Raw genomic sequence first — 26,076 nt, 5'->3', positions numbered from 1 at the left:
TATTGTGATATATTTTCCATGATTATTTCAAGTATAGAAGTGTTTGAATATCTTATTTTCCAATTTGAAAACAAAAATTTTTTTGAGCTAAAAATTACCCTGAACTATTACCTTCATCTTTTGGCATTTTTCGTAGAAAAATCGATTTCCTTTAAAAACTTATTATAAGAAGTATTTTGCATGCTGAATGCAAATCTGGTGATAAAATATTGTTTACTCATTTTTATGACATTCGTTTAAGCTCTTAAATGAAGTCAATTTTACAAGATTTTCTGCTCCTCTGCTTCGAGTTTACTGAGTATATATCGGTGACTTACTGTATTGTGATATATTTTCATGATTATTTCAAGTATGATGTGTTTGAGTATCTTATCTTTCAATTTGAAAACAAAAATTTTTTTGAGCTAAAAATTACACTGAACTATTACCTTCAATTTGCGGGCATGTTTCGTTGAAATATCGATTTCCTTTAAAAACTCATTATAAGAAGTATTTTGCATGCTGATTGGAAATCTGGTGATAAAATATAGTTTACTTATTTTTATGACATTCGTTTAAGGTCTTAAATGAAGACAATTCTTAAAGATTTTCTGCTCCTCTGCTTCGAATTTACTGAGTATATAGCGGTAAGTTAGCGCATAGTGATATATTTTCCATGATTATTTCAAGTATAGGAGTGTTTGAATATCTTATCTTTCAATTTCAAAAGAAAATTTTTTTTGAGCTAAAAATTACCCTGAACTATTACCTTCAATTTTTGGCACTTTTCTTAGAAAATCGATTTCCTTTAAAAACTCATTATAAGAAGTATTTTGCATGCTGAATGCAAATCTGGTGTCAGAATATCATTTATTCATCTTTATGATATTTGTTTCAGGTGTTGAATGAAGTCAATTTCGAAATATTTTCTACTCTTTCGCATCGTATTTACTGGGTGTGTATCGGTAACGGAGTGCATTGTGTTACATTTTCCATGAATATTTCAAATATAAACGTGTTTAAATATTTCATCTCTCAAATTGAAAATAAAAATTTTTTTGAGATAAAGATTACCCTGAACTATTACCTTCAATTTTTGGTATTTTTATTAGAAAAAACTATTTCCTTTAAAAACTCATTATAAGAGTTATTTTGCATGCTGAATGGAAATCTGGTGATAAAATATCGTTTACTCATTTTTATGACATTCGTTTAAGCTCTTAAATGAAGTCAATTATACAAGCTTTTCTGCTCCTTTGCTTCGAATTTACTGAGTATATATCGGTAACTTAGTGCATTGTGATATATTTTCCATGATTATTTCAAGTATAGAAGTGTTTGAATATCTTATCTTTCAATTTGAAAACAAAAATTTTTTTGGCATTTTTCGTAGAAAAATCGATTTCCTTTAAAAACTCATTATAAGAGGTATTTTGCATGCTGAATGCAAATCTGGTGATAAAATATCGTTTACTCATTTTTCTGACATTCGTTTAAGCTCTAAAATGTGGTCAATTTTACAAGATATCCTGCTCCTCTGCTTCGAGTTTACTGATTATACATCGGTAACTTAGTAACTTTTTTGAGCTAAAAATTACTCTGAACTATTACTTTCAATTTCTTTTACATTTTTCGAAGAAATATCGATTTCCTTTAAAAACTTATTATAAGAAGTATTTTAAATGCTGAATGCTAATCTGGCGATAAAATATCCTTTACTCATTCTTAGGACATTCGTTTATCGTCTTAAATGAAGTCAATTTTACAAGATTTTCTGCTCCTCTTCTTCGAATTTACTGAGTATATATCGGTAACTTAGTGCATTGTGATATATTTTCCATGATTATTTCAAGTATTGAAGTGTTTGAATATCTTATCTTTCAATTTGAAAACAAAAATTTTTTTGAGCTAAAAATTACCCTGAACTATTACCTTCAATTTCTGGCATTTTTCGTAGAAAAATCGATTTCCTTTAAAAACTCATCATAAGAAGTATTTTGCATGCTGAATTCAAGTCTGGTGATAAAATATCGTTTACTCATTTTTATGACATTCGTTTAAGCTCTTAAATGAAGTCAATTTTACAAGATTTTCTGCTCCTCTGATTCGAGTTTACTGAGTATATATCGGTAACAGTGTATTGTGATATATTTTCCAAGATTATTTCAAGTATAGAAGTGTTTGAATATCTTATCTTTCAATTTGAAAAAAAAAAATTTTTTGAGCTAAAAATTACCTTCAATTTTTGGCATTTTTCGTAGAAATATCGATTTCGTTTAAAAACTCATTATAAGAAGTATTTTGCATGCTGAATGCAAATCTGGTGATAAAATATCGTTTACTTATTTTAATGACATTCGTTTAAGGTCTTAAATGAAGTCAATTCTAAAAGATTTTCTGCTCCTCTGCCTCGAATTTACTCGGTATATAGCTGTAAGTTAGTGCATTGTGATCTATTTTCCATGATTATTTCAAGTATAGAAGTGTTGGAATATCTCATCTTTCAATTTGAAAACAAAAATTATTTTCAGCTAAAAATTACCCTGAACCTTCAATTATTGACACTTAGAAAAATCGATTTCCTTTAAAAACTCATTATAAGAAGTATTTTGTATACTGAAAGCAAATTTGGTGTTAGAATATCGTTTATTCATCTTTATGACATTTGTTTCAGGTGTTGAATGAAGTTAATTTCGAAATATTTTCTGGTCTTTCGCATCGTATTTACTGGGTGTGTATCAGTAACAGAGTGCATTGTGTTACATTTTCCATGAATATTTCAAATATAAACGTGTTTAAATATCTCATCTTTAAAATTTAAAGTAAAAATCTTTTTAGGAAAAAATTGCCCAGAACTATTACCTTCAATTTTTGGTATTTTTATTAGAAAAAATTATTTCCTTTAAAAACTCATTATAAGAGGTATTTTGCATACTGAATGCAAATCTGGTGTTAAAATATCTTTTATTCATCTTTATGACATTTGTTTCAGGTGTTGAATGAAGTCAATTTCGAAATATCTTCTGCTCTTTCGTATCGTATTTACTGGGTGTGTATCGGTGATGCAGAGCATTGTGCTACATTTTCAATGGTTATTTCAAATATAAACGTGTTGAAATATATCATATTTCAAATTTGAAATAAAATTTTTTTGAGGTAAAAATTACCCTGAACTATTACCTTCAATTTTTGACATTCTTCGTAGAAAAATCGATTTAATTTAAAAACTCATTATAAGAGGTATTTTGCATGCTGAATGCAAATCTGGTGATAAAATATCGTTTACTCATTTTTCTGACATTCATTTAAGCTCTGAAATGAAGTCAATTTTACAAGATATCCTGCTCCTCTGCTTCGAGTTTACTGAGTATATATCGGTAACTTAGTGTATTGTGATATATTTTCCATGATTATTTCAAGTATAGAAGTGTTTGAATATCTTATCTTTTAATTTGAAAACAAAAATTTTTTTGATCTAAAAATTACTCTGAACTATTACTTTCAATTTCTTTTACATTTTTCGAGGAAATATCGACTTCCTTTAAAAACTCATTATAAGAAGTATTTTAAATGCTGAATGCAAATCTGGCGATAAAATATCCTTTACTCATTCCTATGATATTCGTTTATCGTCTTAAATGAAGTCAATTTTACAAGATTTTCTGCTCCTCTGCTTCGAATTTACTGAGTATATATCGGTAACTTAGTGCATTGTGATATATTTTACATGATTATTTCAAGTATAGAAGTGTTTGAATATCTTATGTTTCAATTTGAAAAAATAAATTTTTTTGAGCTAAAAATTACCCTGAACTATTACCTTAAGTTTTTGGCATTTGTCGTAGAAATATCGATTTCCTTTAAAAACTCATTATAAGAAGTATTTTGCATGCTGAATGCAAATCTGGTGATAAAATATCGTTTACTTATTTTTATGACATTCGTTTAAGGTCTTAAATGAAGTCAATTCTAAAAGATTTTCTGCTCCTCTGCCTCCAATTTACTGAGTATATAGCGGTAAGTTAGTGCATTGTGATATATTTTCCATGATTATTTCAAGTACAAAAGTGTTGGAATATCTTATCTTTCAATTTGAAAACAAAAATTTTTTTGAGGTAAAAATTACCCTGAACTATTACCTTCAATTATTGACACTTTTCTTAGAAAAATCGATTTCCTTTAAAAACTCATTATAGGAAGTATTTTCCATGCTGAATGCAAATCTGGTGTTAGAATATCGTTTATTTATCTTTATGACATTTGTTTCAGGTGTTGATTGAAGTCAATTTCGAAATATTTTCTGCTCTTTCGCATCGTATTTACTGGGTGTGTATCGGTAACGGAGTGCATTGTGTTACATTTTCCATGAATATTTCAAATATAAACGTGTTTAAATATATCATCTTTAAAAGTTAAATAAAAATATTTTTCAGGTAAAAATTACCCTGAACTATTACCTTTAATTTTTGGTATTTTTATTAGAAAAAATGATTTCCTTTCAAAACTCATTATAATAGGTATTTTGCATACAGAATGCAAATCTGGTGATAAAATATCGTTTACTCATTTTTATGACATTCGTTTAAGCTCTTAAATGAAGTCAATTATACAAGATTTTCTGCTCCTCTGCTTCGAATTTACTGAGTATTAATCGATAACTTAGTGCATTGTGATATATTTTCCATGATTATTTCAAGTATAGAAGTGTTTGAATATCTTATCTTTTGATTTGAAAATAAAAATTTTTTGAGCTAAAAATTACCCTGAACTATTACCTTCAATTTTTGGCATTTTTCGTAGAAAAATCGATTTACTTTAAAAACTCATTATAAGAAGTATTTTGCATGCTGAATGCAAATCTGGTGATAAAATATCGTTTACTCATTCTTATGACATTCGTTGAAGCTCTTAAATGAAGTCAATTTTACAAAATTTTCTTCTCCTTTGATTCGAATTTACTGAGTATATATCGGTAACATAGTGCATTGTGATATATTTTCCATGATTATTTCAAGTATAGAAGTGTTTGAATATCTTATCTTTCAATTTGAAAACAAAAATTTTTTTGAGCTAAAAATTACTCTGAACTATTACCTTCAATTTCTTTTACATTTTTCGAGGAAATATCGACTTCCTTTAAAAACTCATTATAAGAAGTATTTTAAATGCTGAATGCAAATCTGGCTTTAAAATATCGTTTATTCATCTTTACGACATTTGTTTCAGGTGCTGAATGAAGTCAATTTCGAAATATCTTCTGCTCTTTCGTATCGTATTTACTGGGTGTTTTTCGGTGACGGAGACCATTGTGTTACATTTTCCATGGTTATTTCAAATATAAACGTGTTGAAATATATCATCTTTCAAATTTGAAATAAAATTTTTTTTGAGCTAAAAATTAACCTAAACTATTACCTTCAATTTTTGGCATTTTTCGTAGAAAAATCGATTACCTTTAAAAACTCATTATAAGAGGTATTTTGCATGCTGAATGCAAATCTGGTGATAAAATATCGTTTACTCATTTTTCTGACATTCGTTTAAGCTCTTAAATGAAGTCAATTTTACAAGATATCCTGCTCCTGTGCTTCGAGTTTACTGAATATATATCGGTAACTTAGTGTATTGTGATATATTTTCTATGATTATTTCAAGAATAGAAGTGTTTGAATATCTTATCTTTTAATTTGAAAACAAAAGTTTTTCAGCTAAAAATTACTCTCAACTATTACTTTCAATTTCTTTTACATTTTTCGAAGAAATATCGATTTCCTTTAAAAACTCATTATAAGAAGTATTTCAGATGCTGAATGCAAAACTGACGATATAATATCCTTTACTCATTTTGATAACATTCGTTTAAGGTCTTAAATGAAGTCAATTATACAAGATTTTCTGCTCCTCTGCTTCGAGTTTACTGAGTATATATCGGTAACTTAGTGCATTGTGATATATTTTCTATGATTATTTCAAGTATAGAAGTGTTTAAATATCTTATCTTTTAATTTGAAAACAAAAATTTTTTTGAGCTAAAAATTACCCTGAACTATTACCTTCAATTTTTGGCATTTTTTATAGAAAAATTGATTTCCTTTAAAAACTCATTATAAGAAGTATTTTGCATGCTGAATGCAAATCTGGTGATAAAATATCGTTTACTCATTTTTATGACATTCGTTTAAGCTCTTAAATGAAGTCAGTTTTACAAGATTTTCTGCTCCTCTGCTTGGAATCTACTGAGTATATATCGGTAACTTAGTGCAGTGTGATATATTTTCCATAATTATTTCAAGTATAGAAGTCTTTCAATATCTTATCTTTACCTTCAATTTTTGGCATTTTTCTTAGAAAAATCGATTTCCTTTAAAAACTCATTATAAGAAGTATTTTGCATGCTGAATGCAAATCTGGTGTTAAAATATCGTTTATTCATCTTTATGACATTTGTTTCAGGTGTAGAATGAAGTCAATTTCGAAATATCTCCTGCTCTTTCGTATCGTATTTACTGGGTGTGTATCGGTGACGGAGAGCATTGTGTTACATTTTCCATGGTTATTTCAAATATAAACGTGTTGAAATATATCATCTTTCAAATTTGAAATAAAATTTTTGAGCTAAAAATTAACCTAAACTATTACCTTCAATTTTTGGCATTTTTCGTAGAAAAATCGATTTCCTTTAAAAACTCATTATAAGAGGTATTTTGCATGTTGAATGCAAATCTGGTGATAAAATATCGTTTACTCATTTTTCTGACATTCGTTTAAGCTCTTAAATGAAGTCAATTTTACAAGATATCCTGCTCTTCTGCTTCGAGTTTACTGAGTGTATATCGGTGTCTTAGTGTATTGTGATATATTTTCCATGATTATTTCCAGTATAGAAGTGTTTGACTATCTTATCTTTTAATTTGTAAACAAAAATTTTTTTGAGCTAAAAATTACTCTGAACTATTACTTTCAATTTCTTTTACATTTTTGGAAGAAATATCGATTTCCTTTAAAAACTCATTATAAGAAGTATTTTAAATGCTGAATGCAAATCTGGCGATAAAATATCCTTTACTCATTCTTATGACATTCGTTTAAGGTCTTAAATGAAGTCAATTTTACAAGATTTTCTGCTCCTCTGCTTCGAGTTTACTGAGTATATAGCGGTAACTTAGTGCATTGTGATATATTTTCCATGATTCTTTCAGGTATAGAATGTTTGAATATCTTATGTTTCAATTTGAAAACAAAAATCTTTTTGAGCTAAAAATTACCCTTCAATTTTTGGCATTTTTCGAAGAAATATCTATTTCTTTTAAAAAGTCATTATAAGAAGTATTTTAAATGTTGAATGCAAATCTGGCGATAAAATATCGTTTACTCATTTTTATGACATTCGTTTAAGCTCTTAAATGAAGTCAATTTTACAAGATTTTCTGCTCCTCTGCTTCGAATTTACTGATTATATATCGGTAACTTAGCGCATTTTGATATATTTTCCATGATTTTTTCAACTATAGAAGTGTTTGAATATCTTATCTTTCAATTTGAAAACAAGAATTTTTTTGAGCTAAAAATTACCCTGAACTATTACCTTCAATTTTTGGCACTTTTCTTAGAAAAATCGATTTCCTTTAAAAACTCATTATAAGAAGTATTTTGCATTCTGTATGCAAATCTTGTGTTAAAATATCGTTTATTCATATTTTTGACATTTGTTTCAGGTGTTGAATGAAGTCAATTTCGAAATATTTTCTGCTCTTTCGCATCGTATTTACTGGGTGTGTATCGGTAACGGGGAGCATTGTGTTACATTTTCCATGATTATTTCTATCATAAACGCATTGAAATATATCATCTTTCAAATTTAGAATAAAATTTTTTTTGAGCTAAAAATTACCCTGAACTATTACTTTCAATTTTTGGCATTTTTCGTAGAAAAATCGATTTCCTTAGGAAACTCATATAAGTAGTATTCTGCATGGTGAATGCAAATCTGGTGATAAAATATCGTTTACACATTTTTATGACATTCGTTTAAGCTCTTAAATGGATTCAATTTTACAAGATTTTCTGCTCCTCTACTTCGAATTTACTGAGCATACATCGGTAACTTAGTGTATTGTGATATATTTTCCATGATTATTTCAAGTATAGAAGTGTTTGAATATCTTATCTTTCAATTTGAAAACAAAAATTTTTTTGAGCTAAAAATTACCCTGAACTATTACCTTCAATTTTTGGCATTTTTCTTAGAAAAATCGATTTCCTTTAAAAACTCATTGTAAGAAGTATTTTGCATGCTGAATGCAAATTTGGTATTAAAATATCGTTTATTCATCTTTATGACATTTGTTTCAGGTGTTAAATGAAGTCAATTTCGAAATATTTTCTGATCTTTCGCATCGTATTTACTGGGTGTGTATCGGTAACGGAGAGCATTGTGTTACATTTTTCATGATTATTTCAAATATAAACGTGTTTAAATATATCATCTTTCAAATCTAAAATAAAAATTTTTGTGAGCTAAAAATTACCATGAACTGTTACGTTCAATTTTTGGTATTTTTATTAGAAAAATCGATTTCCTTTAAAAACTTATTATAAGAGGTATTTTGTATGCTGAATGCAAATCTGGTGAAAAAATATCGTTTGCTCATTTTTATGACATTCGTTTAAGCTCTTAAATGAAGTCAATTTTACAAGATTTTCTGCTCCTCTGCTTCGAGTTTACTGTGTATATATCGGTAACTTAGTGTATTGTGATATATTTTCCATGATTATTTCAAGTATAGAAGTGTTTGAATATCTTATCTTTCAATTTGAAAACAAAAATTTTTTTGAGCTAAAAATTACCCTGAACTATTATTACCTTCAATTTTTGGCATTTTTCTTAGAAAAATCGATTTCCTTTAAAAACTCATTGTAAGAAGTATTTTGCATGCTGAATGCAAATCTGGTGTTAAAATATCGTTTATTCATCTTTATGACATTTGTTTCAGGTGTTGAATGAAGTCAATTTCGAAATATTTTCTGCTCATTCGTATCGTATTTCCTGGGTGTGTATCGGTAACGGAGAGCATTGTGTTATATTTTCCATGGTTATTTCAAATATAAACATGTTTAAATATATCATCTTTCAAATTTAACATAAAATTTTATTTGAGCTAAAAAATACTCTGAATTATTACCTTCAATTTTTGGCATTTTTCTTAGAAAAATCGATTTCCTTTAAAAAGTCTTTACAAGAGGTATTTTGCATGCTGAAAGCAAATCTGGTGATAAAATATCGTTTACTCATTTTTACGACATTAGTTTAAGCTCTTAAATGAAGTCAATTTTACAAGATTTTCTGCTCCTCTGCTTCGATTTTACTGAGTATATATCGGTAACTTAGTGTATTGTGATATATTTTCCATGATTATTTCAAGTATAGAAGTGTTTGAATATCATATATTTCAATTTGAAAACAAAAATTTTTTCGAGGTAAAAATTACCTTTAATTTTTGGCATTTTTCGAAGAAATATCGATTTTCTTTAAAAACTCATTATAAGAAGTATTTTAAATGCTGAATGCAAATCTGGCGATAAAATATCGTTCACTCATTTTTTATGACATTCGTTTAAGCTCTTAAATGAAGTCAATTTTACAAGATTTTCTGCTCCTCTGCTTCGAATTTACTGAGCATATATAGGTAACTTAGTGCATTGTGATATATTTTCCATGATCATTTCAAGTATAGAAGTGTTTCAATATCTTATCTTTCAATTTGAAAACAAAAAATTTTTTGAGCTAAATATTACCCTGGACTATTTAAAACTTCAATATTTGGCATTTTTTGAAGAAATATCGATTTCCTTTAAAAACTCATTATAAGAAGTATTCTGAATGCTGAATGCAAATCTGGCGATAAAATATCGTTTACTCATTTTTATGACATTCGTTTAAGCTCTTGAATGAGGTCAATTTTACAAGATTTACTGCTCCTCTGCCTCGAATTTACTGAGTATATATCGGTAACTTAGTGCATTGTGATATATTTTCCATGATTATTTCAAGTATAGAAGTGTTTGAAAATCTTATCTTTCAATTTGAAAACAAAAATTTTTTTGAGCTATAAATTACCCTGGACTATTACCTTCAATTTTTGGCATTTTTCTTAGAAAAATCGATTTCCTTTAAAACTCATTATAAGAAGTATTTTGCATGCTGAATGCAAATCTGTTGATAAAATATCGTCTACTCATTTTTATGACATTCGTTTAAGCTCTTAAATGAAGTCAATTTTATAAGATTTTCTGCTCCTCTGCTTCGAGTTTACTGAGTATATATCGGTAACTTAGTGCATTGTGATATATTTTCCACGATTATTTCAAGTATAGAAGTTTTTGAATATCTTATCTTTTAATTTATAAACAAAAATTTTTTGGAGCTAAAAATTACCCTGGCATTTTTCGTAGAAATATCGATTTTCTTGAAAAACTCATTATAAGAAGTATTTTACATTCTGAATGCAAATCTGGTAATAAAATATCGTTTACTTATTTTTATGACATTCGTTTAAGGTCTTAAATGAAGTCAATTCTTAAAGATTTTCTGCTCCTCTGCCTCGAATTTACTGAGTATATAGCGGTAACTTAGTGCATTGTGATATATTTTCCATGATTATTTCAAGTATAGAAGCGTTTGAATACCTTATCTTTCAATTTGAAAAAAATAAATTTTTTGAGCTAAAAATTACCCTGAACTATTACCTTGAATTTTTGGCATTTTTCGTGGAAAAATCGATTTCCTTTAAAAACTCATTATAAGAAGTATTTTGCATGCTGAATGCAAATCTGGTGATAAAATATCGTTTACTCTTTTTTTATGACGTTCGTTTAAGGTCTTAAATGAAGTCAATTCTTAAAGATTTTCTGCTCCTCTACTTCGAATTTACTGAGCATATTTCGGTAACTTAGTGCATTGTGATATATTTTCCATGATTATTTTAAGTATAGAAGTGTTTGAATATCTTATCTTTCAATTTCATATCAAAAATGTTTTTGAGCTAAAAATTACCCTGAACTATTACCTTCAATTTTTGGCCTTTTTATTAGAAAAATCGATTTACTTTAAAAACTTATTAAAAGAAGTATTTTGCATGCTGAATGCAAATCTGGTGATAAAATATCGTTTACTCATTTTCATGACATTCTTTTAAGCTCTTAAATGAAGTCAATTTTACAAGATTTTCTGCTCCTCTTCTTCGAGTTTACTGAGTATATATCGGTAACTTAGTGTATTGTGATACATTTTCCATGATTATTTCAAGTATAGAAGTGTTTGAATATCTTATCTTTCAATTTCAAAACAAAAATTTTCTTTAGCTAAAAATTACCCTGAACTTCTTACCTCTTACCCTGAATTTTTGGCATTTTTCGTAGAGAAATCGATTTCCTTTCAAAACTCATTATAAGAAATATTTTGCATGCAGAATGCAAATCTGGTTATAGAATATCGTTGACTCATTTTTATGACATTCTTTTAAGCTCTTAAATGAAGTCAATTTTACAAGATTTTCTGTTCCTCTGCTTCGAGTTTACTGAGCATATATCGGTAACTTACTATATTTTGACATATTTTTCATGATTATTTCTAGTATAGAAGTGTTTGAATATCTTATCTTTCAATTTGAAAACAAAAATTATTATTTTAAAAACTCATTATAAGAAGTATTTTGCATGCAGAATGCAAATCTTATGATAGAATATCGTTTACTCATTTTTATGACATTCGTTTAAGCTCTTAAATGAAGTAAATTTTACAGGATTTTCTGCTCCTCTGCTTCGAATTTACTGAGTATATATCGGTAACTTAGTGCTTTGTGATATATTTTCCATAATTATTTCAAGTATAGAAGTGATTGAATATCTTATCTTTCAATTTCAAAACAAAAATTTTTGAGCTAAAAATTACCCTGAACTATTACCTATAATTTTTTGGCATTGTCTCAGAAAAATAGATTTATCTTAAAAACTCTTTATGAGAATAATTTCTTATGCTCATTACAAATCTGGTGTTAAAATATCATTCAGTCGTCATTATGATATTTAATTAATGTTTTTATGTGAAATGAATTTCAAAATATTTTCTGTTCCTTCGCATCGTATTTACTGGGTTGTAGAGGTAACTGATAGGAGTATGATATATTTTCCATGATTATTTCAAATTTAGAAGTGTTTGAATATCTCATCTTTTAAATTTAAAACAAAAAGTTTTTTGAGCTAAAAAAATACCCTGACCTATTACCTTCAATTTTTGGTATTTTTCTCAAACAAATCGATTTCCTTTAAAAACTCAGTATAAGAAGTATTTTGCATGCTGAATGCGAATCTGGTGTTAAAATATCGTATATTAATCTTTATGACATTCGTTGCAGGTGTTGAATAAAGTAAATTTTAAAAGATTTTCTGCTCCTTTGCATCTTATTTACTGGGTATGTATCGGTAAAGGAGAGCATTGTGATATATTTTCCATGATTATTTCAAGTGTCGAAGTGTTTGAATATCTTTATATTTCAATTTGAAGACAAAAGGTTTTTTGAACTAAAAAATATCCTAAACTATTACCTTCAATTTTGGGCATTTTTCTTTTAAAACTCATTACAAGAAGTATATTCAATGCTGAATACATATCTGATGTTGAAACATTGTTTAGTCACGTTTATGACATTCATTTAAGCTCTTAAATGCAGTCAATTTTGAAATATTTTCTGCTCCTTTGCTACGTACTTACTGGGTGTGTATCGGTAACTGAAAGCATTATGATATATTTTCCATGATTATTTCAGTTATATATGATTTTGAGTGTCTTATCTTTCAATTTCAAAAGATCTTTTGTTTTAGCTAAAAACTACCCTCCAATTTTTGGCATTTTTCTCAGAAAATAGATTACCTTTAAAAACTCTTTATAAGAAGGATTTTTCATGCTGAATACAAATCTGTTGTACTTTGATATGAAGTCAATTTCAAAATATTTTCTGCTCCTTCGCATCATATTTACTGGGTATGTATTGGTAACTGAGAGCAGTATGATATATTTTCAGTGATTATTTTAAGTACAGAAATTTTCGAATATCTTACTTTTCAATTTCAAAACAAAATGTTTTCTGACCTTCAATTTTCGGCATTTTTTCTTAGATAAATAGATTTCCTTTAAAACCTCATTATAAAAAGTATTTTTCATGCTGAATACAAATCTTGTGTTAAAATATCGTTTAGTCATCTTTATGATATTCGTTTAAGGTGTTAAATGAAGTCAATTTCAAAAGATCTTATTTACTGGGTATGTATCGGTAACTTAGAGCATTATGATGTATTTTCTATGATTATTTCAAGTTTAGAAGTGTGTGAATATCTTTCAATTTGAAAACATTTTTTTAGCTAAAAAAAACCTTCAATTTTCTGGCATTTTTCTCTGAAAATATATTTCCTTTAAAATCTCATTATTAGAAAAACTTTTCATGCTGAATACAAAGCTGGTGTTAAAATATCGTTCAGTCATATTTATGACATTCCTTTAAGCTGTTACATGAAGTGAATCTTAAAATATATTCTGCTGCTTTGCATCCGATTTACTGAGTATGTATCGGTATCGGGGAGCATAATGATATATTTCGCATGATTATTTCAATTACAGAGGTGTTTGAATATTTCACCTTTCAGTTTTGAAACAAAAAGTATGGTTAGCTAAAAATAAAATACCCCAAACTATTCAGGGGCGTATGTAGCGGAAACAGCGCCAACGGCGAGCACTGAAATTGCTCCCCCTGGCTTGATCAAAAATGTACATACAGTGGATGTATATAAAAATATATATAGTGTAATTATATAATGTTGAAGAGTTAGGGCAAACTTAAATTTATATAAACTCTTAAATACTTAGACTTATTTGATCAAAATTGTAACGTAGAAGCGGTAATGCAACTTACAGTAGCAAAATATTACTATAGTTGAATAGTAGTCGAATTTCTTTCTATCTCACAAAACCAAACCGTTAAAAACGTCAATCGAGAAGCATATGTGAAAAAACAAACCTGTTGAATGGCGCTCCCCTTCAAGTGGCGCCCAGGGCACCTGTCCTACCTGCCATACCCCACATACGCCTCACACTCCATTCATTTTCTTTTTTCTTTTTACTTTCTTCTTTTTCGCGTAACCCACACGTCAAATAGAATCGCCTTCATCTTGCGGTGAATTAACTTCTAACGACCCCCATCTCGTTACTCCCTCTCTATATATCCTCCCTTGCGTGTAAACTCCATCACCCACTCTTCGTTGTAACCCACATACGTTAGTTCAACCGCTTGCTGTTCCCAATTACATCTACCGCTCCGCCCACTCCTAGTCATATACTCGGACACCTGTCGCTCCACCACCTACTTCTTCTTAGCTCTGCTCAACGCGCGCGTCACTTCACCCATTTCCAAGACGTCAGACATACAAGTCTTCCTCCATTCCCGTTGCTAACCTCTCTCTAGTCTCCTGTAGCATTACGATGTTACAGTCTATGGTGGCGTTACGGTGAGGATGTGACGTTATGTTACTGTCAGTTGATCTCCCGTCTGACGACGTCAAGGAGGAAATAAAGCAAATCATCTAACCTCTTTATCTTTATCTGACAGATATCTTTATCTGATATCTTATAATCTTTCGGATCTTCTCTTTGACCTTCTTCTTGGTCATGACCTACCACCGTCTTCACCACAACCACAGAGACGGGAGCCACCACAGACAGACAGACAGACAGGCTGGTTCTCTTCGCCTGGATTCCGCTTTCACCGCTGACCGGGTTACCACACTCCATGCGTCCCACCCAAACCACAAACTTCGTGTCTAATGGTGACAATGATATTGTGGTGGGAGATGGACCCGCTTGTTTTAATTTCACTACTCCTTGGGATGAAGAGGTGGTTGTGGTGGTGGTCGGGAGGGAGGAATGGTTGTGGTAGTGGCGTAGGAGAGGTAGTCGAAGTGGGAAGTGAAGTATGCCCTACATCGCTACGCACAAGTTGCCTAGGCCACGAGGGAAGGGGTTGGGGCTGGGGGAAGGGGAACAGAAGGGGATCCTCGCCTTGTGGGCAAGCGGGACGCACGGGGCCGTATTGACAAGAAAGAAAACGTTCGTAAAACCGGCAAATATTTGCGTTGGCGCACTGGAGTAAAAGCGTTCAAGAACGAAGAAACATTATACATTAATACACAGACAAACGCTTCTTTTTTCTTTTTTTTAACACACGAGTAGAGGTGTGTGTATAAAAACAGACGAAAATTCATTTATTAAATGAATCACCGAGGAGACAGCGGCATTCGAAGCCAAAAAGTATTTAGCTTCGTGTTAGTGTTAACGTTTTAAACACGCATTTAATGGTGGTGGTAAATTAGAAAAGCACTGTTCATTAACATATGCTGCTCACTGTTTGCATATACTCAGGCAGACATGTACACGAGTTATGAGGTGACAAGCACTCAAATAAATGAAAAAAAAAAAAAATGGTAATAAGTACATAACGAAGCTACAGCCTTGCACCATAACCAGAACAAGAAATCCTGGAGATACGCTGGGGAAGCAGCACAAATGAATACCGTTGCTGACCATGAAACACGCACGGGCCCGTCTGAGTTTGAATCCTATATATATATATATATATATATATATATATATATATATATATATATATATATATATATATATATATATATTCCTATGAGTCCACGGGGAAAATGAAACACGAAAAGTTCCCAAGTGCACTTTCGTGTAATAATCACATCATCAGGGGAGACACAAGAGAGAAATATAACAGTCAGTTGATATACTGCTATATTTCTCTCTTGTGTCTCCCCTGATGATGTGATTATTACACGAAAGTGCACTTGGGAACTTTTCGCGTTTCATTTTCCCCGTGGACTCATAGGAATATCTTGATCACGCGCAAAATTGTGATCCTTTCCAATATATATATATATATATATATATATATATATATATATATATATATATATATATATATATATATATATATATATATATATCAAATGTGATTTAACATGACTATGGTCTATCCGCCATACTACTTCGTGTTCTTCTTAACTACCATTTTGAGGTTGGACATTGGTGGGTCTTAGAGAGTTATTGTGGTCAGCAAGGTACGTGGTTAAGTACTACAACCCATTTGGACAGTACGGAATGTGAGCTTTACTTACACTAGTGGGTCCCCATCTCTCGAACTGGTTTGACTTCTAACGAGATTTTGCAGGGCTGGGCCGTAGCGCTCACCGCTGGAATTACGAATAAATGGTCTTGTGAGTGACATGTGTGAAATGGAGAGAAATTGGGTGTTATCATGGAGTGAGTGGCAGGGAACCTACGAGGATGTGAAACTGAAAGAACAGATAGCAATCTGGGGAGATGTGGGGGATTGGGGGGGAGGTAGTTAACAGCCACTGTAATGCTGACTCACTGCGCAGCCGTCACTAACCCTCCCTCCCTGCTCGTGGGCGGTTGCCCGCTACCTAATACCTGGGTGTGTGTGTGTGTGTGTGTGTGTTCTGCCACATTCCCAAACATCCCAGAAGAGATGAATAGTACATGATCCTTGCCTCTCTCTGCTGCATCCCTCTTTATAAAACGTTACCTCCCGCTGTACCACGTTACCTCCCTCAGTACCACGTTACTTCCCGCTGTACCACGTTACCTCTCGCTGTACCACGTTACCTCCCGCTGTACCACGTTACTTCCCGCTGTACCTCGTTACCTCCCGCTGTACCACGTTACTTCCCGCTGTACCACGTTACCTCCCGCTGTACCACGTTACCTCCCGCTGTACCACGTTACTTCCCGCTGTACCTCGTTACCTCCCGCTGTACCACGTTACCTCCCGCTGTACCACGTTACCTCCCGCTGTACCACGTTACTTCCCGCTGTACCACGTTACCTCCCGCTGTACCACGTTACCTCCCGCTGTACCACGTTACCTCCCGCTGTACCACGCCACATCTCGCTGTACCACGTTACTTCCCGCTGTACCAAATTTCCTCCCGCTGTACCACGTTTACCTCCCGCTGTACCTCGTTACCTCCCGCTGTACCACGTTACTTCCCGCTGTACCTCGTTACCTCCCGCTGTACCTCGTTACCTCCCGCTGTACCACGTTACCTCCCGCTGTACCACGTTACCTCCCGCTGTACCACGTTTACCTCCCGCTGTACCTCGTTACCTCCCGCTGTACCACGTTACTTCCCGCTGTACCTCGTTACCTCCCGCTGTACCACGTTACTTCCCGCTGTACCACGCCACATCTCGCTGTACCACGTTACTTCCCGCTGTACCACGTTACTTCCCGCTGTACCACGTTACCTCCCGCTGTACCACGTTACTTCCCGCTGTACCTCGTTACCTCCCGCTGTACCACGTTACTTCCCGCTGTACCACGCCACATCTCGCTGTACCACGTTACTTCCCGCTGTACCACGTTACTTCCCGCTGTACCACGTTACCTCCCGCTGTACCACGCCACATCTCGCTGTACCACGTTACCTCCCGCTGTACCACGTTACTTCCCGCTGTACCACGCCACATCTCGCTGTACCACGTTACTTCCCGCTGTACCACGTTACTTCCCGCTGTACCACGTTACCTCCCGCTGTACCACGCCACATCTCGCTGTACCACGTTACTTCCCGCTGTACCACGTTACCTCCCGCTGTACCACGCCACATCTCGCTGTACCACGTTACCTCCCGCTGTACCACGTTACCTCCCGCTGTACCACGCCACATCTCGCTGTACCACGTTACTTCCCGCTGTACCACGTTACTTCCCGCTGTACCACGTTACCTCCCGCTGTACCACGTTACCTCCCGCTGTACCACGTTACCTCCCGCTGTACCACGCCACATCTCGCTGTACCACGTTACTTCCCGCTGTACCACGTTACCTCCCGCTGTACCACGTTACCTCCCGCTGTACCACGCCACATCTCGCTGTACCACGTTACCTCCCGCTGTACCACGTTACTTCCCGCTGTACCACGTTACTTCCCGCTGTACCACGTTACTTCCCGCTGTACCACGTTACCTCCCGCTGTACCACGTTACTTCCCGCTGTACCACGTTACCTCCCGCTGTACCACGCCACATCTCGCTGTACCACGTTACCTCCCGCTGTACCACGCCACATCTCGCTGCATCACGCACGCACCGTAAAGCAATTGGAAATTCTGTACTTTCTCGTCTTGTTATTTTCTCTTGCTCGGATTCTCCGGGAACACGCGCAGCCAGAGTTTGATGGAGACGATCTATAGAGAAAGACTTCAGTGAGACTAGATCCAGGGATTATGATGGGATAGAATGGAACGGAAGCAGGGAAGGAAAAGGAAGGGAGGATAAGCAAATGCTAAGAATATATCAGATTTCGTCTCACACATCACCAAAGACAGATAGATAGATAGATAGAAAGATAGATAGATAGATAGATAGGTAGACAGAAGGTAGATAGATAGATTAAGATAGAGAGAGAGAGAGAGAGAGAGAGAGAGAGAGAGAGAGAGAGAGAGAGAGAGAGAGAGAGAGAGAGAGAGAGAGAGAGAGAGAATTGGTACCTGTCTACCTTAAAAATCGACCAGATGGCCATAATAGCCAGGTATGTATACCATCCCCGAACAGCTGGCTGAGTCCCTACAGCAGCTGGCGCCCCCAAGCCCCACCCAAAGGCTCCATGATGAGTTGAAGGCTGACAGATGGAACAACAGTGATCAGATGACGTCAACAAATACAGGGGTAGCAGCGAGACTCTCTCTCTCTCTCTCTCCAATGATGAGAGAGAGAGAGAGAGAGAGAGAGAGAGAGAGAGAGAGAGAGAGAGAGAGAGAGAGAGAGAGAGAGAGAGAGAGAGAGAGAGAATCACATCATGTTAACTACTGGACTGTGAATTTAAAGTACCTTGGCGTGGTAATGCTAGCGAGGCGAGACAAGTCTCGTAAGCGAAGCGAGACAAGTCTCGTGAGTGAGGCGAGACAAGCCTCGTGAGCGAGGCGAGAGATGTCTCGTGAGTGAGGCGAGAGATGTCTCGTGAGTGAGGCGAGACAAGTCTCGTGAGCGAGGCGAGACAAGTCTCGTGAGTGAGGCGAGAGATGTCTCATGAGTGAGGCGAGAGATGTCTCTTAAGGAGGGGTTCATCATCCACATGGCATACATGTGTTGTGAGGTGAAAGCCACGGGATGACAGTCCATCCTCCTCCCACTGTGGGTGAAGGCGGTGTTGATCACTTGGTACGACCCCACACCACGACGGTACGACTTGAGCTGGATGGGTACGACCCCACACCACGACGGTACGACTTGAGCTGGATGGGTACGACCCCACACTACGACGGTACGACTTGAACTGGATGGGTACAACCCCACACCACGACGGTACGACTTGAGCTGGATGGGTACGACCCCACACCACGACGGTACGACTTGAACGGGATGGGTACGACCGCACACCACGACGGTACGACTTGAGCTGGATGGGTACGACCCTACACCACGACGGTACGACCTGAGCTGGGTGGGTACGACCCCACACTACGACGGTACGACTTGAACTGGATGGGTACGACCGCACACCACGACGGTACGACCTGAGCTGGATGGGTACGACCCCACACCACGACGGTACGACTTGAGCTGGATGGATACGACCCCACACCACGACGGTACGACTTGAGCTGGATGGGTACAACCCCACACCACGACGGTACGACTTGAGCTGGATGGGTACGACCCCACACCACGACGGTACGACTTGAGCTGGATGGGTACGACCCCACACCACGACGGTACGACTTGAGCTGGATGGGTACGACCCCACACCACGACGGTACGACTTGAGCTGGATGGGTATGACCCCACACCACGACGGTACGACCTGAGCTGGATGGATACGACCCCACACCACGACGGTACGACTTGAGCTGGATGGGTACGACCTCACACGGTACGATCTCCAGAGCACGAGGGTATACGACCTCAGAGCACGACTGTTCAATCTGTCAAGCACGACGGTGCGACCTCTTGAGTAGTACGTCGGTACGACCCCTAGAGGATAAAAATAATGATACGACCCTAATATGATGGCCTGGCATTTGACTCGAATCTCCAGCGTCAGTCAAGATCACAGCTCGTGGTATTATACCCAAGAGTCGTACCGCCGTGCTCGAGGGTCGTGCCATCGTGCTCGGGGGATGGTAACGTCGCGCTCAAGGGTCGTCACATCGTACTCGAGGGTCGTACCGTCGTACTCAAGGGTCGCACCGTCGTACTCAAGGGTCGTACCGTCGTACTCAAGGCAATGAACTGCTTTCGAATCAGTCTGTAACGCCTCACTAAACCATCATCATTAAAAAAGAAAAATAAAATCCATATTTCACGAACGACTGAACTGATAAAACACACAGACACACACACACACACACACACACACACACACACACACACACACACACACACACACCAACACACAGACGAAAACTACATCACAGTCGATCCCCGCGAAAGCCTTTCATCGGTGAGGAAGTCTCGAAATCAAGAAACGGCGACGTGAAGAAGGTGTGGGGGGCACACAAAAGCAAGTTTCACCACAAAAGACGAAGAGACGCCCGTCAGCAGATCGAGGAGGAGGAGGAGGAGGAGGAACCCTAGACGAGCAGGAGGAGGAGGAGGAGGAAGAGGAGGAGGAGGAGGAGGAGGAGGAGGAGGAGGAGGAGGAGAAGGAAGAGGAGGAGGAGGAGGAGGAGGAGGAGGAGGAGGAGGAAGAGGAGGAGGAGGAGGAGGAGGAGGAGGAGGAGGAGGAGGAACCCTAGACGAGCAGCAGGAGGAGGAGGAGGAAGGCTGACTCAGGTGATATTCCTTGTGGGTTCCCGATAAGCCAAAGGCGGCCTCCACAACCCACCTCAACTGGCGGATCAGGCAATGGAAAGCATCCAGAGCTAATCCTGGGTCTCCTGTTTGGTCAGGCAACAGATGGGTTGAAGGAGGGATGATAAACAGGCAATCCTGGGTCTCCTGTTTGGTCAGGCAACAGATGGGTTGAAGGAGGGATGATAAACAGGCAATCCTGGGTCTCCTGTTTGGTCAGGCAACAGAAGGGTTGAAGGAGGGATGATAAACAGGCAATCCTGGGTCTCCTGTTTGGTCAGGCAACAGAAGGGTTGAAGGAGGATATAAACAGGCAATCCTGGGTCTCCTGTTTGGTCAGGAAACAGATGGGTTGAAGGAGGGATGATATAACAGGCGATCCTGGGTCTCCTGTTTGGTCAGGCAACAGAAGGGTTGAAGGAGGGATGATAAACAGGCATCCTGGTCTCCTGTTTGGTCAGGCAACAGAAGGGTTGAAGGAGGATGATAAACAGGCAATCCTGGGTCTCCTGTTTGGTCAGGCAACAGATGGGTTGAAGGAGGGATGATAAACAGGCAATCCCTGGTCTCCTGTTTGGTCAGGCTACAGAAGGGTTGAAGGAGGGATGATAAACAGGCAATCCTGGTTCTCCTGTTTGGTCAGGCAACAGATGGGTTGAAGGAGGGATGATAAACAGGCAATCCTGGGTCTCCTGTTTGGTCAGGCAACAGATGGGTTGAAGGAGGGATGATAAACAGGCAATCCTGGGTCTCCTGTTTGGTCAGGCAACAGATGGGTTGAAGGAGGGATGATAAACAGGCAATCCTGGGTCTCCTGTTCGGTCAGGCAACAGATGGTTGAAGGAGGATATTAAACAGGCAATCCTGGGTCTCCTGTTTGGTCAGGCAACAGAAGGGTTGAAGGAGGGATGATTAAACAGGCAATCCTGGGTCTCCTGTTTGGTCAGGCAACAGATGGGTTGGAAGGAGGGATGATAAACAGGCAATCCTGGGTCTCTGTTTGGTCAGGCAACGAGGGGATAGCCGGTTGGATAGGAGGGATGATAAACAGGCAATCCTGGGTTTCCTGTTTGGTCAGGCAACAGATGGGTTGAAGGAGGGATGATAAACAGGCAATCCTGGATCTCCTGTTTGGTTAGGCAACAGATGGGTTGAAGGAGGGATGATAAACAGGCAATCCTGGGCTCCTGTTTGGTCAGGCAACAGATGGTTGAAGGAGGGATGATAAACAGGCAATCCTGGGTCTCCTGTTTGGTCAGGCAACAGATGGTTGAAGGAGGGATGATAAACAGGCAATCCTGGGTCTCCTGTTTGGTCAGGCAACAGATGGGTTGAAGGAGGGATGATAAACAGGCAATCCTGGGTCTCCTGTTTGGTCAGGCAACAGATGGGTTGGAAGGAGGGATGATAAACAGGCAATCCTGGGTCTCCTGTTTGGTCAGGCAACAGATGGGTTGAAGGAGGGATGATAAACAGGCAATCCTGGATCTCCTGTTTGGTTAGGCAACAGATGGGTTGAAGGAGGGATGATAAACAGGCAATCCTGGGTCTCCTGTTTGGTCAGGCAACAGATGGTTGAAGGAGGGATGATAAACAGGCAATCCTGGGTCTCCTGTTTGGTCAGGCAACAGATGGTTGAAGGAGGGATGATAAACAGGCAATCCTGGGTCTCCTGTTTGGTCAGGCAACAGAAGGGTTGAAGGAGGGATGATAAACAGGCAATCCTGGGTCTCCTGTTTGGTCAGGCAACAGATGGTTGAAGGTTGGGATGATAAACAGGCAATCCTGGGTCTCCTGTTTGGTCAGGCAACAGATGGGTTGAAGGAGGGATGATAAACAGGCAATCCTGGGTCTCCTGTTTGGTCAGGCAACAGATGGGTTGAAGGAGGGATGATAAACAGGCAATCCTGGGTCTCCTGTTCGGTCAGGCAACAGATGGGTTGAAGGAGGGATATTAAACAGGCAATCCTGGGTCTCCTGTTTGGTCAGGCAACAGAAGGGTTGAAGGAGGGATGATAAACAGGCAATCCTGGGTCTCCTGTTTGGTCAGGCAACAGATGGGTTGGAAGGAGGGATGATAAACAGGCAATCCTGGGTCTCCTGTTTGGTCAGGCAACAGATGGGTTGAAGGAGGGATGATAAACAGGCAATCCTGGGTTTCCTGTTTGGTCAGGCAACAGATGGGTTGAAGGAGGGATGATAAACAGGCAATCCTGGATCTCCTGTTTGGTTAGGCAACAGATGGGTTGAAGGAGGGATGATAAACAGGCAATCCTGGGTCTCCTGTTTGGTCAGGCAACAGATGGTTGAAGGAGGGATGATAAACAGGCAATCCTGGGTCTCCTGTTTGGTCAGGCAACAGATGGTTGAAGGAGGGATGATAAACAGGCAATCCTGGGTCTCCTGTTTGGTCAGGCAACAGAAGGGTTGAAGGAGGGATGATAAACAGGCAATCCTGGGTCTCCTGTTTGGTCAGGCAACAGATGGTTGAAGGAGGGATGATAAACAGGCAATCCTGGGTCTCCTGTTTGGTCAGGCAACAGAAGGGTTGAAGGAGGGATGATAAACAGGCAATCCTGGGTCTCCTGTTAGGTCAGGCAACAGATGGGTTGAAGGAGGGATATTAAACAGGCAATCCTGGGTCTCCTGTTTGGTCAGGCAACAGAAGGGTTGAAGGAGGGATGATAAACAGGCAATCCTGGGTCTCCTGTTTGGTCAGGCAACAGATGGGTTGGAAGGAGGGATGATAAACAGGCAATCCTGGGTCTCCTGTTCGGTCAGGCAACAGATGGGTTGAAGGAGGGATATTAAACAGGCAATCCTGGGTCTCCTGTTTGGTCAGGCAACAGAAGGGTTGAAGGAGGGATGATAAACAGGCAATCCTGGGTCTCCTGTTTGGTCAGGCAACAGATGGGTTGGAAGGAGGGATGATAAACAGGCAATCCTGGGTCTCCTGTTTGGTCAGGCAACAGATGGGTTGAAGGAGGGATGATAAACAGGCAATCCTGGGTTTCCTGTTTGGTCAGGCAACAGATGGGTTGAAGGAGGGATGATAAACAGGCAATCCTGGATCTCCTGTTTGGTTAGGCAACAGATGGGTTGAAGGAGGGATGATAAACAGGCAATCCTGGGTCTCCTGTTTGGTCAGGCAACAGATGGTTGAAGGAGGGATGATAAACAGGCAATCCTGGGTCTCCTGTTTGGTCAGGCAACAGATGGTTGAAGGAGGGATGATAAACAGGCAATCCTGGGTCTCCTGTTTGGTCAGGCAACAGAAGGTTGAAAGATAGGGATGATGAACAGGCAACAGAAGGTTGAAACATAGGGATGATAAACAGGCAATCCTGGGTCTCCTGTTTGGTCAGGCAACAGATGGGTTGAAGGAGGGATGATACAAAGAAATCTTGGCTCTTCTTCTATGGGGGTCAATGCAAAGAGTGAGGAAGGCTTGGGAATTATATAGAAACGAGGAAGGGCTCTGTCCTACAAGAACAGCTGACACAGTAGAAGTACGAGCGAGCGAGGACGCGCCTCTCTTCAGACCTTACGTAATGCATCTCATCTCTACTCCCACACTCAAATCACTTCTCCCCCCCCTCAACTTCACCTCACGGGGTGGACCATATCAGCCTTACACATCAGGGGTGGATAACCTCCTCCATCCAGTCTACCAAGATTCAGGGACATCAGGTGGAATACGTTTCCTGACCCCTCTACTCCACTCTATCCCTCCACCTTCTTTTAGCACCTCCTCCTTTCACCTCGTCTGAGGCCTTTTCTTGTGGGCTCCTTCTTCTCTCTTCCTCCTCCTCCTCCTTCGAGGTCTTCCTCCATCATTTTCCAACTGCCATACACCTCATAAAACAACGCCCCTCTCCTCCCTTCTCATTCTATGTTGGTTCCCCTTCACATGACCACTTCGCTCTTGACCACTTCGCTCTTCTCGCCACTTCCTCTCTCATACGACAGTACTCCTGTCTGGCCCTGAGGTCCACTACTGTAACCTGCGGGGTATTATTTCCATTCCCTTCCACCCATCGTCTCTCAGCAACAACTCCTTCTCTGACCCCCTTTCATTTGCCAGTAATGGGTTAAAACGAACTCCAAATCTCGTGACCCAACATCTATTTTTCGACATTGTAAATAACACAGTTTCTCTTCCCTTCCCACCCTTCCCCCCATCTGGCTCCTGCTGTCATCCACATCCACGATTATGGAAGAGAAAAAGGGAGGGGGTTTTCTCCAAGCAATCAATCTTTCCTTCCGTTCTTGAACTCAGTTAAATTGTTTTCAGCCCTCGTCATTCTCTGTTCCATTCGTCTCTCTCTCTCTCTCTCTCTCTCTCTCTCTCTCTCTCTATATATATATATATATATATATATATATATATATATATATATACCTTTTGCTGTTTCTCGTTTTACAGAATAAGAATCAGAACATGGAGAGAACCTCCAAGAAATAAATCTTCCCCTAGCTTCTTCCTATTTTCTTGTCTTTGAAAAATAAATGCTGGGGAGGAGGATTTCCAGCCTCCCTTCCCCATCACCCACCCACCTCTGTTCTCGCCCTTTGTAGTCGCCCTGAAATCCTTAGGGGGAAACCGGGACCTGAACATTCGAGAGAGAGAGAGAGAGAGAGAGAGAGAGAGAGAGAGAGAGAGAGAGAGAGAGAGAGAGAGAGAGAGAGAGGAAGAGGGAGCGCGCGCGCCCACTAGGCAAAATGAATTGGATCGTTATGCTATATGGGGGGTGACGTGCTCTCTTACGGAACCAGGGCATATGAAGCGGTTGAGGTAAGCCACGGAGGGAGTGCACGGGGCTGCCCTGGCTGGGAAGGGTTGGTAATGGTTTTGGTGCGGGTGTAAATGATGGGTTGATGGTGAGGGTGTAAATGATGGGTTGATGGTGAGGGTGTAAATGATGGGTTGATGGTGCGGGTGTAAATGATGGGTTGATGGTGAGGGTGTAAATGATGGGTTGATGGTGAGGGTGTACATGATGGGTTGATGGTGAGGGTGTAAATGATGGGTTGATGGTGAGGGTGTAAATGATGGGTTGATGGTGCGGGTGTAAATGATGGGTTGATGGTGCGGGTGTAAATGATGGGTTGATGGTGAGGGTGTAAATGATGGGTTGATGGTGAGGGTGTACATGATGGGTT

At 38.0% G+C, this 26,076-nt stretch overlaps 1 protein-coding gene across 3 annotated transcripts in view; it reads right to left on the bottom strand.

The window, feature by feature from the left end:
- LOC139753813 (uncharacterized) overlaps positions 1 to 26,076 on the bottom strand; it is a 167,410-nt gene that overhangs the window by 42,237 nt on the left and 99,097 nt on the right. For 2 of the 3 annotated variants that reach the window (XM_071670707.1, XM_071670706.1), the window contains exon 3: positions 16,216 to 16,290. The exons of the other annotated variant lie outside the window; for it this stretch is intronic. In XM_071670707.1, coding sequence (XP_071526808.1) covers positions 16,216 to 16,290 — 75 coding nt within the window. The remainder of the gene's footprint in view (positions 1 to 16,215; positions 16,291 to 26,076) is intronic. 3 annotated transcript variants of the gene reach the window in all.

The sequence above is a fragment of the Panulirus ornatus genome, chromosome 15 (assembly GCF_036320965.1).
Source record: "Panulirus ornatus isolate Po-2019 chromosome 15, ASM3632096v1, whole genome shotgun sequence".
Taxonomy (NCBI): Eukaryota; Metazoa; Arthropoda; class Malacostraca; order Decapoda; family Palinuridae; genus Panulirus; species Panulirus ornatus.
Note: the sequence above shows the minus strand (reverse complement) of the source record. Positions and strands in the feature narration are given on the sequence as shown.